This window comes from Cetorhinus maximus, chromosome 5 (assembly GCF_964194155.1).
Source record: "Cetorhinus maximus chromosome 5, sCetMax3.hap1.1, whole genome shotgun sequence".
NCBI classification, from domain to species: Eukaryota; Metazoa; Chordata; class Chondrichthyes; order Lamniformes; family Cetorhinidae; genus Cetorhinus; species Cetorhinus maximus.
The window spans coordinates 39,970,881-39,983,721 of record NC_135883.1 but is presented as its reverse complement, the minus strand read 5'-3'; the positions used below and the strand labels follow the sequence as shown (position 1 = coordinate 39,983,721).

The 12,841-nt window shown below is 41.3% G+C and overlaps 1 protein-coding gene across 29 annotated transcripts in view; it reads left to right on the top strand.

Moving 5' to 3' along the window:
* Positions 1-12,841, top strand: part of dst (dystonin) — a 568,493-nt gene that overhangs the window by 368,832 nt on the left and 186,820 nt on the right. For all 29 annotated transcript variants that reach the window (XM_078541812.1, XM_078541821.1, XM_078541818.1 and 26 more), the window contains 4 exons: positions 2,725-2,901; positions 3,000-3,123; positions 5,783-5,991; positions 7,899-8,216. In XM_078541812.1, coding sequence (XP_078397938.1) covers positions 2,725-2,901; positions 3,000-3,123; positions 5,783-5,991; positions 7,899-8,216 — 828 coding nt within the window. The remainder of the gene's footprint in view (positions 1-2,724; positions 2,902-2,999; positions 3,124-5,782; positions 5,992-7,898; positions 8,217-12,841) is intronic.

The following is a 12,841-nucleotide window of genomic DNA, read 5'->3' as shown; positions in this document are numbered from 1 at the left end:
GAAGAGCTTAAATGAAAGAAAATTGATTGGTGAATCTTAAAACGGGAAATAGATAACATACATGATTAAGGAGGAGGGTTAAAGGGGTGAGGGGGAGATAAAGTGCCTGCAACAGGAGAAGCACTAGGATCCATGATTTCTCTCGCTGGCCCTGGGTAATGGACATTGAAGTCCCCTACCCAGAGTACATTCTATGCTCTTGCCACCCTCAGTGTTTCTTCCAAGTGGTGTTCAACATGGAGGAATATTGATTAGTCAGCTGAGGGGAGGGGTGGGGGTGGGGGGTGGCGGTATGTGGTAATCGGCAGGAAGTTTTTATGCCCATGTTTGAACTGATGCCATGAGACTTCATGGAGTCTGGGGTCAATGTTGAGGACTCCAAGACAACTTCCTCCTGACTGTATACCACTGTCTGTCCTGCCGGTAGGACAGGACATACCCACCCAGAAGAAAGAAACAGTTTGGACCAGTACTCTTATTTCCCAGTTTTTACTGTTTTTTTCCTTCTGGGCGGGAATGGTGATGGGGGTGTCTGGGACATTGTATATAAAGTATGATTACGTGAGTATGACTATGTCAGGCTGTTGCTTGACTAGCCTGTGGGACAACTCTCCCAGTTTTTGCACAAGATCCCAGATGTTAATAAGGAGGACTTTGCATGGGTCACTGAGCTGATAAATTAGTTTGTGTGGAGGTTAAATACTGGAATAGGCCTTTTGGGCTGAATGTCCCGTTTCTGTGCTGTAAGTACAGTGTAAGTATAAGACTTATAACAGAGGCAGCTGAAGCTTCTTCACAAGTAGAATTGTAAAGCTGGAATTGAATTCCAGGAGTGCTTGAAGCAGAAACAATGTCAACATTGAACATTAGATTGGACTGGTGGATAAAAGAAGGGCGGTTGAAGGTGTTTGGGAACAGATTGGGTAAATGTGATAAGAACTATTTGCTTGCATGTGATCTGTTGAACTGAAGGGCTTGTTTCTGTGTCATAACTTGCATGTGTTTCAAGAGAAGAATGCTGTACAGATGTTTGTTGCGATTAATCTTAATTCCCTTCCTATCTACTCCCTCTGAAATGAAATATTGTATTTTTGACGTTTACATCTAACCAAAATGAACTAGTGAACCAGGAACAATTCTCTTATTGGATTGGTTTCCTCCATCATTTAAAATGTGTTTGTCGATGTGTTTCATTGTTGAGTCATTTTGTATTGGTGCCTTTGATTTTCAGACATTGTTAATCTCAGATACTTGCCCATGAGAATGAAGGAAAGTAAAAACAAATCAATTAGATTTTGACATTACCCTCAAATCAGAGCAGCATGATAAATGGTTTCATTGTTAGAATGTTTGATTTATAGCTACAGTGCTGGCAAGAGCACATGTGGGAAAGCTACAGCCAGTGTGGATTATTGTAGTGTTCAAGCGACACTAGAGATGGAGGAGGTGGAGGTCCGAACAAGTCAACAGCTTTATTACAAGTGTGCACACAGGGGACACAGCTCGTGGAGAGACTGCCTCCCAGATTGTAGTTCGGTTTACACATTTATTCACTTTACAATCATGTCGGTTACTTAGGTGTTCTGATTATCATATGATTACAAGCTATGCAGAACTATTACAGTACTTTGCATTTCTTTGTGAAACTATGCGAGTCTCTGGTTGAGGCATTTTACAGTGGTCACGTCTCTTTGTGTTTTAAAACAGGTTTCCATTCTATCTGCTTACAGCAATCATTTCATTTTAAAGTTAAACGAGCTTCCGCTTCATATATATTACAGTGGTCATGCCCTCTTTGTGATTTTAAATAGGTCTCGGTTTTGAGTTAACTATGTCTCGACCCCTTTTGATAACTATAGCTATGTGTCACCCCCTTTCCATATAGTTGGCTAATAATTTCTGTATCTATATCTTGCTTCAGGACCATACTTTGTCATCAATGTCTCAAATAGTAGCCCACATAAATGTTTTTCAGGTATAATAAGGAATTCAATACTCAAAACACAAGGTTAAAATTCAGGTATAGCAAGCAATTAGGAAGGAAAATGGTACATTGGCCACTTTTACAAGAGGGTTAGAGCACAGGAATAAGGAAGTGTTACTGCAATCGTACAGGGCTTTGGTGAGACCACAACTGAAATACTGTGTGTGTTTTCGACCTCCATATCTGCGAGTGGATACACTTGCCTTAGAGGGGTTGCAACGAAGGCTCACTAAGATTGAATCCTGAGATGAGAGGGTTGTCCTGTGAGGGAAAGTTGAATAGAATGGGCCTCTGCTCTTTGTAGATTTGAAGAATGAGATGATCTCATTGAAATATATAAAATTCTGACAGAGTAGATGCTGAGAGGCTGTTTCCCCATGCTAGAGAGTCTAGAGCTAGGAACCATGGTCTAGTATAAGAGGTCAGCCATTTAGGACTGAGATGAGGAAAGTCTTCCTCACTTAATGCTGAGAGTCTTTGGAACACTCTACTCCAGGGAGCTGTGGATGCTCCATCATTGACTATAGTCAAGACTGAGATAAATAGCTTTTTGGACTCTTAAGGCTATCAAGGGATATGGGGATTGGGCCAGAAAGAGGAGGTGAGATGAATATTGGCCATGATCATCTTAAATGACAAAGCAACCTCAAGGGACTGTGTGGCCTACTCCTCCTATTTCTTGCTTTCTGAATAGAAGCTGTGCTTGGTTCATTCTGTTTGATTTTGTTTCCTCCCTCCAGTGCAATGCCTTGGGTAAAAATCTCAAAGATATGGTGGATAATTACAGCCAATACCAAGAAATCTCAGCCAGCCTTCTACCATGGCTTCAAACCACCGAGGAAACTGCAAAAATCCAGTTGACTGAGGCCATTGCTGCCGATCCCAAAAACCTTCAGAAGCAACTGGAGCAAGTCAAGGTCAAAACCTATGCATTCTCCAATAACTGCTCACATTTTCCTAGCATCGTGGTGTTTCATTGTACAAATAGTGTTTAATTTTTTTTTGTCGTGAATAGGCTCTGCAGGATCAGATGTCTGGACACCAAAGTGTTGTTGAGAAGCTAAGGAAAACCGTTGATGCACTTATCAGTACTGATGGGGATCTCCTACTGAATCGTGATGAAATCCAAGATAATTTGGGTATGTTTTCACATCAAATACATTAGTGCATAGAATTTACAGCACAGAAACAGGCCATTCAGCCCTTCTGGTCAATGCCAACGTTTATGCTGCATGCAAGCCATCCCTAACACCGACCTTCCCCCCACCCCCCCAACCCCACCTTTCATCTATGTTATTAGTATATCCTATTCTTTTCTCTCTGATTTGTTTATCCAGCTCCCCCTTAAATGCATTTATGCTATTCGCCTCCTTGTGGTAATGTGATCCATATTATAATCATTAATGTTAGATAGTATAATCCTCCCTAGCTTCTCTTTCTCTCTCTCAGCAGTCTATTAATTAAAGGCCATTGACCTTAATGTTCAAATAGCCTTTCTTTATCGCCAATATTTGTTTCATCAGCGCTTCAAAGCAGGCTCCATAATAGTTGGTAATTCAGCTTAGGAACTTTGTGGAGATGGAAAAGGAACAGGAGAGAGTGTCCCTGGTGTTCAAATTCACAAAATGGCCCTGAAAGAGCAATCTTTTTGTCTGCCTTAATGTCAGAATCAAAGCTGAATTATGTGTGTAATCTAAAGCATTTCTTCCTTACTGAGATGATTTTAACTTCTGGCAGTCAGGGAAAACCGTTGACAGTGGATGACCAGCCTGTCCAATCATATACAGCACAGAAAGAGGCATTTTGGCCCATTGTGCCAGTAATGATAACGTTGCCCAAAGAAGCAATTCTTCATCCAAGAGGCAGTAGACCGCTGGGACTGTCTCCCTCTGATTCTGGGGGACAATTGAAGCTTTCAAGGCTTGAAAACAATAGCTTTTTGTTGGGTAATGATATCAAGCATCATGGAGCAAAGGTGGATGAATATTATAGAGTTAAAGATCAGCCATAATCTAATTGAATGGCAAAACAGGCTTAATGGGCTGAATGGCCTACTCCTATTCCTATTGTATATCCCACATGATTTTCTCTTTTTATAGAAGTCAATGGTTATGATAAATTTAAATTGGAGACATTGGAGGAAAGAGTCAGAGGCAGACGAAAGCATTTGTTAGAGTTGGCCGATTAATTTTTTTCCCAAAATGGTTTTAGCCGTGTGAGCCAAATCTGCATTTAGGTTTCCTCTATAAAAAAAAGGGAGAGCTGGTCTGGAGTTATGACTCATGCACTGTGTGGGATTGGAGGAAATTCACTTGACTATATGAAGCTCTTGAGCAAATGGCTTTGAGGGGCATTCAAAGTGTTGGTTGAGCAATCCAAAAATGGACAATCTAACTTTCCTCTGTACCTTTTTGCCCTAGATGTTATCTGTGGCTCAGTTGGCAGCACTTTCTCCTCTGACTCAAAGGTTGTGGGTTCAAGTCCCACTTCAGAGACTTAAACACAAAATCTAAGCTGATAGTCGCAGTGCCACTTGGTGAAAGAATAAGATCCCACATAGCACTGTTCAAAGAAAAAAACTAGGCAAGGCTACCTGCTGTCTGATTAATATTTAATCTTCAAACAACATAATTCTAACAAATGATCTGGTCATTATCACATTGCTATTTATGGGAGTTTGCTGTGTGCAAACTGCTGTGTTTCCTAGGTTACAGCAGTGATTACATTTCAAAAATACGTCATTAATTATAAAATAGTTCTGGACATCAGGAGTTCATGAAAGGCACTATAAAAATGCAAGCACTTAATTTCTTACTTTGCTGTTGACTTGCAAACGTTTCACAAACAATCGGGAATATTACTGAAGGTTAGAGTGATGTGTTCGGAATTTTCATTTGCAGTTATCATGTAGCACCCGGTTTCTCACATCACGAGGCTATGGTGGAGTGGTTGAAAGTAAATGGTGTTGAGAAGGGGAAGTGGGGGAGGAAGAGAAGTCAACATTTGCCTCATAGAAAATGTGTGGAGCTATGAGCGAAAATACCTTCCAACACGTGAGCTGCACTGCCCTCATTAAAAAGAAATACTTGCTCCCTTTACGGAACTGTCATCCCAAGTCCTTCAAGTCTATCTCAATGTGGAAAAGCTGCAATTTTGATCCTTTGGGAATGGGATTGCAGAAGCACAGTGAATTTTGGAGAATTGACTTGTAAAGGAGCCCACCCAATTTTCCTTCATTTTGTTTGAATAGAAGAAAAACTGGGTGGTTCTTTTATCATGCTGATATTTTCTAGTAATCTGGACCCAGGAAAATATCCCCTGACAAGGACAAGACAACAACAACTTGCATTTATATAGGGCATTACCCTGATGAAACCTTCCAAGGTGCTTCACATGAATGTTATCAAATAAAATTTTAAACAGGGACCATGTAAGGAGATATTAGGACAAAAAGCTTGGTCAGAGGTAGATTTTGAGGAGTGTCTTGAACGCAGGGAGAGTGGCAGAGAGGTTTAGGGAGGGAATTCCAGAGTTTCGAGACCAGGCAGCTGCAGGTGGGTCCATTAAAGGAAGAGCGACGGAAATGGTGGATGTGCAAGAGAAAGGAAATAAACCTTTGAAAAGTATTTGTGAAAATGCAGCCAGTCTATTTTAAATCATGTGTGGAATTGTTTGGATGTTATTTAGTGAAGAATTGGAAATGTGCTTTCAATACTCATAACCATTTGGATTGCCTTCACTGGTCAATAATGACGAACAGTATTACCAAAAATATTACCAATGTTTGCCTCTCAATAGATGATGTTGTGTTGAGATATGAGAATCTATCCAAATCGACCAGTGACCGCAATGAAAAGCTACGGATGACACTCACGCGGTCCCTAAGTGTTCAGGATGGTTTGGATGAAATGCTTGACTGGATGGCAAGTGTTGAAAAGAGCCTAGAAGATGAAGAAGAGATGCCTTTGAATTCTGCTGCCATTCAAGAGGCCTTCAGTAAAAATGCTGTGAGTATAAATGCCTAAAAATGAAACATGGTAAGCACTTGCAAAAGTGATTTATCAGCCACAAGGCATTTAAGTGTTCATCTTTTCACTCTAATCACTGGACAGTGTTTCAACATTGTTCAGTGTATACATTTGATACATGTGAATAACAATGACAAAAATTTGAATTGAAAATAAAAAGTTCAAAGCTTTCATTAATCACAAAAATAGCTTCAGTAAAAGAGAACAGAAGTGATTAGGGTCAATTTCCCAGTACAAGGCTTGATGTTTCCACTTGACAAAACTCTTCTGAGCATTAGACCATAGTAATATTTCAGATGTGTTTTAAATTACAGGAATCCAAATTAAAGCTTCAAATTATGAGTATCGGTCTGCTTTTCCTTTTCTAAAGACCTTGGCTCCATTATTTGACAAAGAGTGTCAGCAGGCTATCCGACTGTGGAAGATTTCATAGGGTATAATTTTATTCATTAAGAGTTTAGCAACAAAGTAAAATGCCATAAATTATGAAATTGTCAGACACGAAATGCTAAACTCCGGCCATAACGAATATTTTTGCTTCGGGTGTCAATGTTGGGAGTTTATTTTATTCTGGTAATTTTTTTAAAAATGAAAGCACACAAATTTACATTTTGTGCTCAATCATGCTTGTGTTAGATATGAAAGCCATGACATAAGTCCTCAAATTATTCCTTTTATAAAGAGGTGCATGATGGTCTTTACCAACTGCTTGCACTGCCTGGAAATTTTTTGAGGGATCAGGTTAGTAATCAATGCCTTGAGTCTGAAAAATGAAACTTGGTTTCCCTTTTCATTAGAAGAATGGAAGCAGTTGTTTACAAATTGATACATAGGGGAGAATTTTCCAGTCGGCGAGCAGGGGCAGGGCCCGCTTGCCGATGCATAAAATGATGCGCGGTGACGTCGGCGGGCATCCCGACATCACCACACGTCATATAGATTTTCAATTTGGCAGGCGCACAGCCGACGCGGCATTTTTCATTGAACTTCATCCACAGGTGGGATGAGGTTTCATGAAGTGTTTATAAATTAAATAATTTTTAAAATTAATGTTCCTTGACGCTGTCACATGAGATGACATTCTTAAAATATTTTCAATTCTTTATTTAAATGTTTGAACCTTAAACAAATCTCCCTGAGGCACTTCTGTGCCTCAGGTAGATTTCTGCACTCTTTGGCGTGCACCCGATCGGAGGCGCCAATTGGGTTCGCGCTTGCTCCCGCCTGCCCCCACACAACCCTCCCGACGAGGGGAAAATTCAGCCCATAGGAACAGGAGGAGGCCATTCAGCCTCTCGCCCCTACTCCACCACTCAGTTAGATCATGGCTGATCTTTACTCCATGTACCTGCCTTGGTTCCATAATCCTTAATAGCCTAACAAAAACTTCAGCCCCAGTTTTGATGTTCAATTCACACCTTCTAGCCTCGATAGGTTTTGCAGGAAAGAATTCCATATCTCCACTACTCTTCGTGTGAAGTGGTGTTGTGGAATACTACACCAATATGGGATCTCTATTAGGAACTCCCATTAAACCCCCTAAGGAATAAACTTCATACAAAGAAAGGCCCAATAGAAATGAAGTCTTTCTTAATATTATCGTGCAAAATTAATCATCGTATAGTCAAAATCTTTTATTTCCCCAGTTGTTCCTTCCAATGGAATTTTGTTTTCCATGATGATCCTGTAATGTTTATGTGATGCAGGCATGGTATAATCACCTCCATTCTACAATGCCGATCATGTTCTCTGTGGCTGGAACAGCATTGTGTTGCTAACTGTGCTGAGTGGATTAATGAAGCACAATTATCAACGTTTGCTATGATTTATAGTGCTTAAAATAACTGCCAATTCAGATAACTAAACACTTGTGCTCTTTTTTTCAGGTGCTAGAACAGAACATTGCCAGTCGCCAAAGCAGTATCAGTGCAATTAAAGAGAAAGCAAACAAGTTCATCGCAACAGCGGACATGTCCAGTGCCTCTGCATTACAAGCAAAGGTGGATGACCTTGCCAAACGATTCACCTCAGCCAGCAGCCGACAGAAGGAAAGAACAGCCAAACTGGAAAAACTCAGAGATAAAGTGGAGCTTTTTGAGAAGACTTACCAAAAAATCGAGCAATTTGTAACCAAGAAATCTCTGTCTCTCCCTGAAATTGATGGACCGGGAAAAGATGTCACTGAACTCTCGCAGCACATGCAGGTAGAAGAGTATTCATTTGTACCCATATGGCGAGAGGGAACTGTCAGTTTCTACAGCTGAGAAATGTCCACTAACATAATAGTCTCACATTGTTTGTTAATTGTATCCATACATTTTTTTTAAAAATCCCATTTAAAAGCACATTTTGCTTGGATAAAGGTAAACAAACTTTCCTGTGTAAGGTTTTAGTGTGCGAGGTTACTGATCAGCTGATAGATCCAAGGAAATCTTCCTATTTATAAATTAACTTACAGACTATCTACTTGAAAATTGTTTTAAATTTATTAGCAGTTTAGAATTGCTTAAAAAGGCAGAACCATCACCTGGGTTTTCTTCACGTCATGTCTGGGTCTGTTATAGACTAATTGATAGAAATTGATTGCTATGATTAGTCAATAACTCCATCATTATTGTATCATACAACTACCAAGAAGGTAGAAGGTGAACTAGATGGACCTTGCCCTTTTCATCCACTAATTCCTTTGTTTCTATGTGATATAAAAGCCAGCCTTGGCACTTTGTCTACTTGATTTGTATTTTCTCTTGATGTGATGTGCATCGGCAGTATATCTAATGTAATCTGAACTAGAGGCAGGGCACCTTCAGAAAGGACACCTTTTTGGGGGTTAGTTCCCATTTGGTGCAATGTGCTGTGTATCACTTCAGAGCTCCACTAACAATCTGTCCCTAAGATAAAAGCAAAAAACTGCGGATGCTGGAAATCCAAAACAAAAACAAAAATACCTGGAAAAACTCAGCAGGTCTGGCAGCATCTGCGGAGAGGAGCACAGTTAACGTTTCGAGTCTGAATGACCCTTCAACAGAACTAAGTAAAAATAGAAGAGAGGTGAAATATAAGCTGGTTTAAGGAGAGGGGGGGGGGACAAGAAGAGCTGGATAGAGGGCCAGTGATAGGTGGAGATAACCAAAAGATGTCCCTATTTGTCTCAATTAAGACAAAAAAATTGAATGCTTAAAAATCAAGGCTCAACATTGGGATCTATGTTAAAGTACAACCGATGATTCAACCCTTACTGCTTGTGACAAAAAATCAGCAGAAAGGAATGGGAAGTTAAAAAATAAACCCGAATAATGGGTAATGCAAATTAATTTGGTTTGTTCCTGACCATTAGAGCTGGTGTACAAGTGTAGAGTAAAAGAAATTCCCTTGGGTAGGTGAAGTGAGGTCCTTCTCTTCACTCATCAGATCATTCTGAGTCAAATGTCCAATTCACAGGAACATTCATTTGTCTCCCCTCCCCACTAATATGTCCGGCTTTATTTGTTCCATCCACAAACTCCCCTTCAATTTTCAGCTATAACTCCAGCAACTAACTGACTTATTGATCATCTTCCCTCCCTCCCAGCCCCAAGTGTAGGGTTGTCAACTCTGGTTGAATGTATTCCTGAAGGTTTCAATACTATCTCCAGATTTCCACTGCACAACCCTATCAAACCCCCTCCCCCACCCATCGCCAATAAATAAATGTGTTCAAACAAAACTGAAAAATTTCTTTAACGCTCCTATACTTTATCTCCTGGGTTTGCTCACAGCATGCCCAGGAAATGAATCCTTAATTCCAGGATAATACTGGAGGGTTGGCAACCCTACCCTAGTGAGAGAGATCGCTAAGATTTATTTTCTTTATTGGTTTATCCACATGCTGCACAGTGCCTATCTTTTTTAATGCCTTGCAGCACCACAGTTGATGTCCTTTTCTTGACCCACTATGGTGGCCTTGTGCCATCTCTTTTTGTTCCATGCCCATCACTCAGTTGGAAATGCACTGATCTGACAAGTGAAAAATAATAAAATGATCTAAACAGTATTGTTATTTTGCTGTTATTGCTTGGCCAAGTTCATGCCAAGTCTTGGCTTCAAGGTTTGGATGAACTACAATCAAGCTTTTCCTTTCAGTGCCTGTAATAGCTTTGCTCATTTATAAATCTTGCAACACAGAAACATATCGTGCCTGTGCCGGCTTTTTTGAAAGAACTATCCAGTTAGTTCCACTCCCCTGCTTTTCATCCATCAACCTGCAGTTTTTTCCTCTTCAATTATTTATCCAATTCCCTTTTAAAAGTTCCTATTTAATATGCTTCCACCACCCTAATACCTATATTTAAAAAAGGAGTTAGAACATCTCCAGGGAACTATAGGCCAGTCAGCTTAACATTAGAAAAATAATGGAATCCCAATCGAAGGAGAGAATAGTAGAACATCTAGAAATTAAAAATATAATAATGGATAGTCAGCGTGGATTTCAAAAGGGAAAAAGCCTTGCTCAGCCAACCTTATTGAATTTATTGACAGGTACACAGAGAAACAGACAAGGTTATTGCAATAAATGTAATTTACCTAGATTTTCAAAAGACTTTTGATAAGGTGTTCCATAATAAACTAAACTTGTATCGAACCTAATCAGAGCACAACTAGAGTACTGTGTACAATTCTGGTTGTCCTATAAAAAAGACATAGGGCAGAATTTTCTCTTCGGCGTGCGGGGGTGGGCCTTTTCGCTTGGCGGGCATGCGCCAGAGTCGGCTGCGCGCCTGCCAAACTGTCAAAGGCCTGTTAAGGCCATTAATGAACCAATTTAGGCAATTGACAGGGCTCCCCGTCCAACCTTAAGGCTGGCGGGCAGGCAAAGAGCCCAAGCGGCCTTTGCTTTTTGCATGAAACCTCATCCACAGGTGGGATGAGGTTTCATGAAGGTTTTATTAGATAAAGAAAAATTTTTTGGACAATTCATAAACATGTCCCAGCTCATGTGACACTGTCACATGAGGGGACATGTCTGAATAATTTTATTGTTTCTTTTTTGCAAACTTTAAAACTGAACCTAATCTCCCTGTGGCAGCTCCGTGCCTCAGAGATTTCTGTGCTGTTTCACGTGCATATGCGAAAGAGCGCAAGCCCCGACTCTCCCTCCTGCTCCTGCCCACAAAGGTAGCGCTGAGCACTATTGGACACGCGTCACGCTGGGCGGGCCTTAATTGGCCCACCCACGTAAAATGGTAGCGCGCAGCCAATCGCGAGTGGCGATTGGCTCCATGCCCGCCCGCGCCTGTTCCCGACCACTCCGCCCGACAGGCAGAAGATTCTGCCCATAGGGTTGCATTTTATGTGCCCCTGCAGGCTGTGTTTTTGGCCGCCTTCTCTCCCACCCTGTGCTCACCCCCATAATACAGTGGGTGAGCGGGCGCTGAAATCGGCAGCCTGCCCGCCATATTTAAATAGGCAATCAAATGTCAGTTAGGCTTTTTACCAAGCCAATTGACCTTGATCTTACATTGCGCACACCATAAAACATTTGGCATGGGCAGTCGGGCAGGAGTGGGATTTTTAAAATATAAATTTTCAAAGGGCGGGATGGGACGGCGTTTCTATCTTTTGGGGGTTGCTCTTTGTGGATCGGGGGCAACCTCCTGAAGATAGAATGCCCCCCTTTCTTCCTACCCGCCTGCAGCCTTAAACCCACTACCCCATCCCCCTCACCCCCTCCCTAACCTGCTCATATCCTCCCTGCCCAAGACCCCAGACTCACCTGTTTCCGGGGATCCATTGCTCCTTCTCCGTGTCCTCTGTTGCAGACTCGGCAGCGCCCACTAATAGACTCATGGCACTGCTGGGACTGATGGAGGGTGGGAATTCCTCCCCAGTGAGGGGCAGAAGACCCACATGGCCCTGGTTTAGCCCGCTCGCAGCACACTAGGCAAACCATCCACATCCCCACTCCTGTAATATTCAGGCCATAGAGTCGCCTATCAGAAGAAGATGAACAGGCTGAATATTTTTTTCTCTTGAAAAGAGAGGGCTGAGGGGTGATCTAATGGAGGTGTTTGAAGCTATGAAAGGTTTTCATAAGTTAGTCATTGAGAGAATGTTTCCGTTTATGGGGAAGAGTAAAACTAGAGGCCGAGGGAAAAGTAAAACTATATAAGATAGTCCCCAGGAAATCAAAGAAAGGAAGTCAGAAGAAACTTCATTAGCTGGAGAGTGGTGAGAATATAGAAGTTGTTACCACAAGGAATAGTTGAAGTGAATATGGAAGATGCATTTTAGGAGAAGCTAGGTAAGCATCTGAGGGAGAAGGGAATAGGGGGTTGTGCTAATAGAGTTATTTGAGGAAAGATGGAAGGAAGCTCGAATGGAGCATAGCCTTATTATGCAAAATGGCCTCTTTCTGTGCTGTATATCCTATGTAATTATTTAAATTAGTGCATTCCAGATGTTCCCAACATGCTTCATTTTAAAAAAGGAATTCTTTTTATCTTATCTCTAGCTATTCTCCTGATTTTTCTTAAATCGTGTGTTAAATAGTTTCTCCTTGCTTAATCTACCAAAACTGTTCATAATTTTCAACACCTCTGTAAAATCCCCCCTTAATCTTCTCTGCTCCAAGGAGAATAATCCCAGCTTCACTAGTGTCCCACGTAACTGAAGGAGAGGGCTGAAGGTTCCTGGTACTATTCTAGTAAATCTCCTTGGCACCCTCTCCAAGGCCTTGACATCCAGCCCAGAACTGGGCAACACAGTCCAACTGAGGCCTAACCCATGATTTTAAAATGGTTTAGCAGAACTTCCTTGATGTGCCTTCCAGCTCATTGCTCACATGACCCAC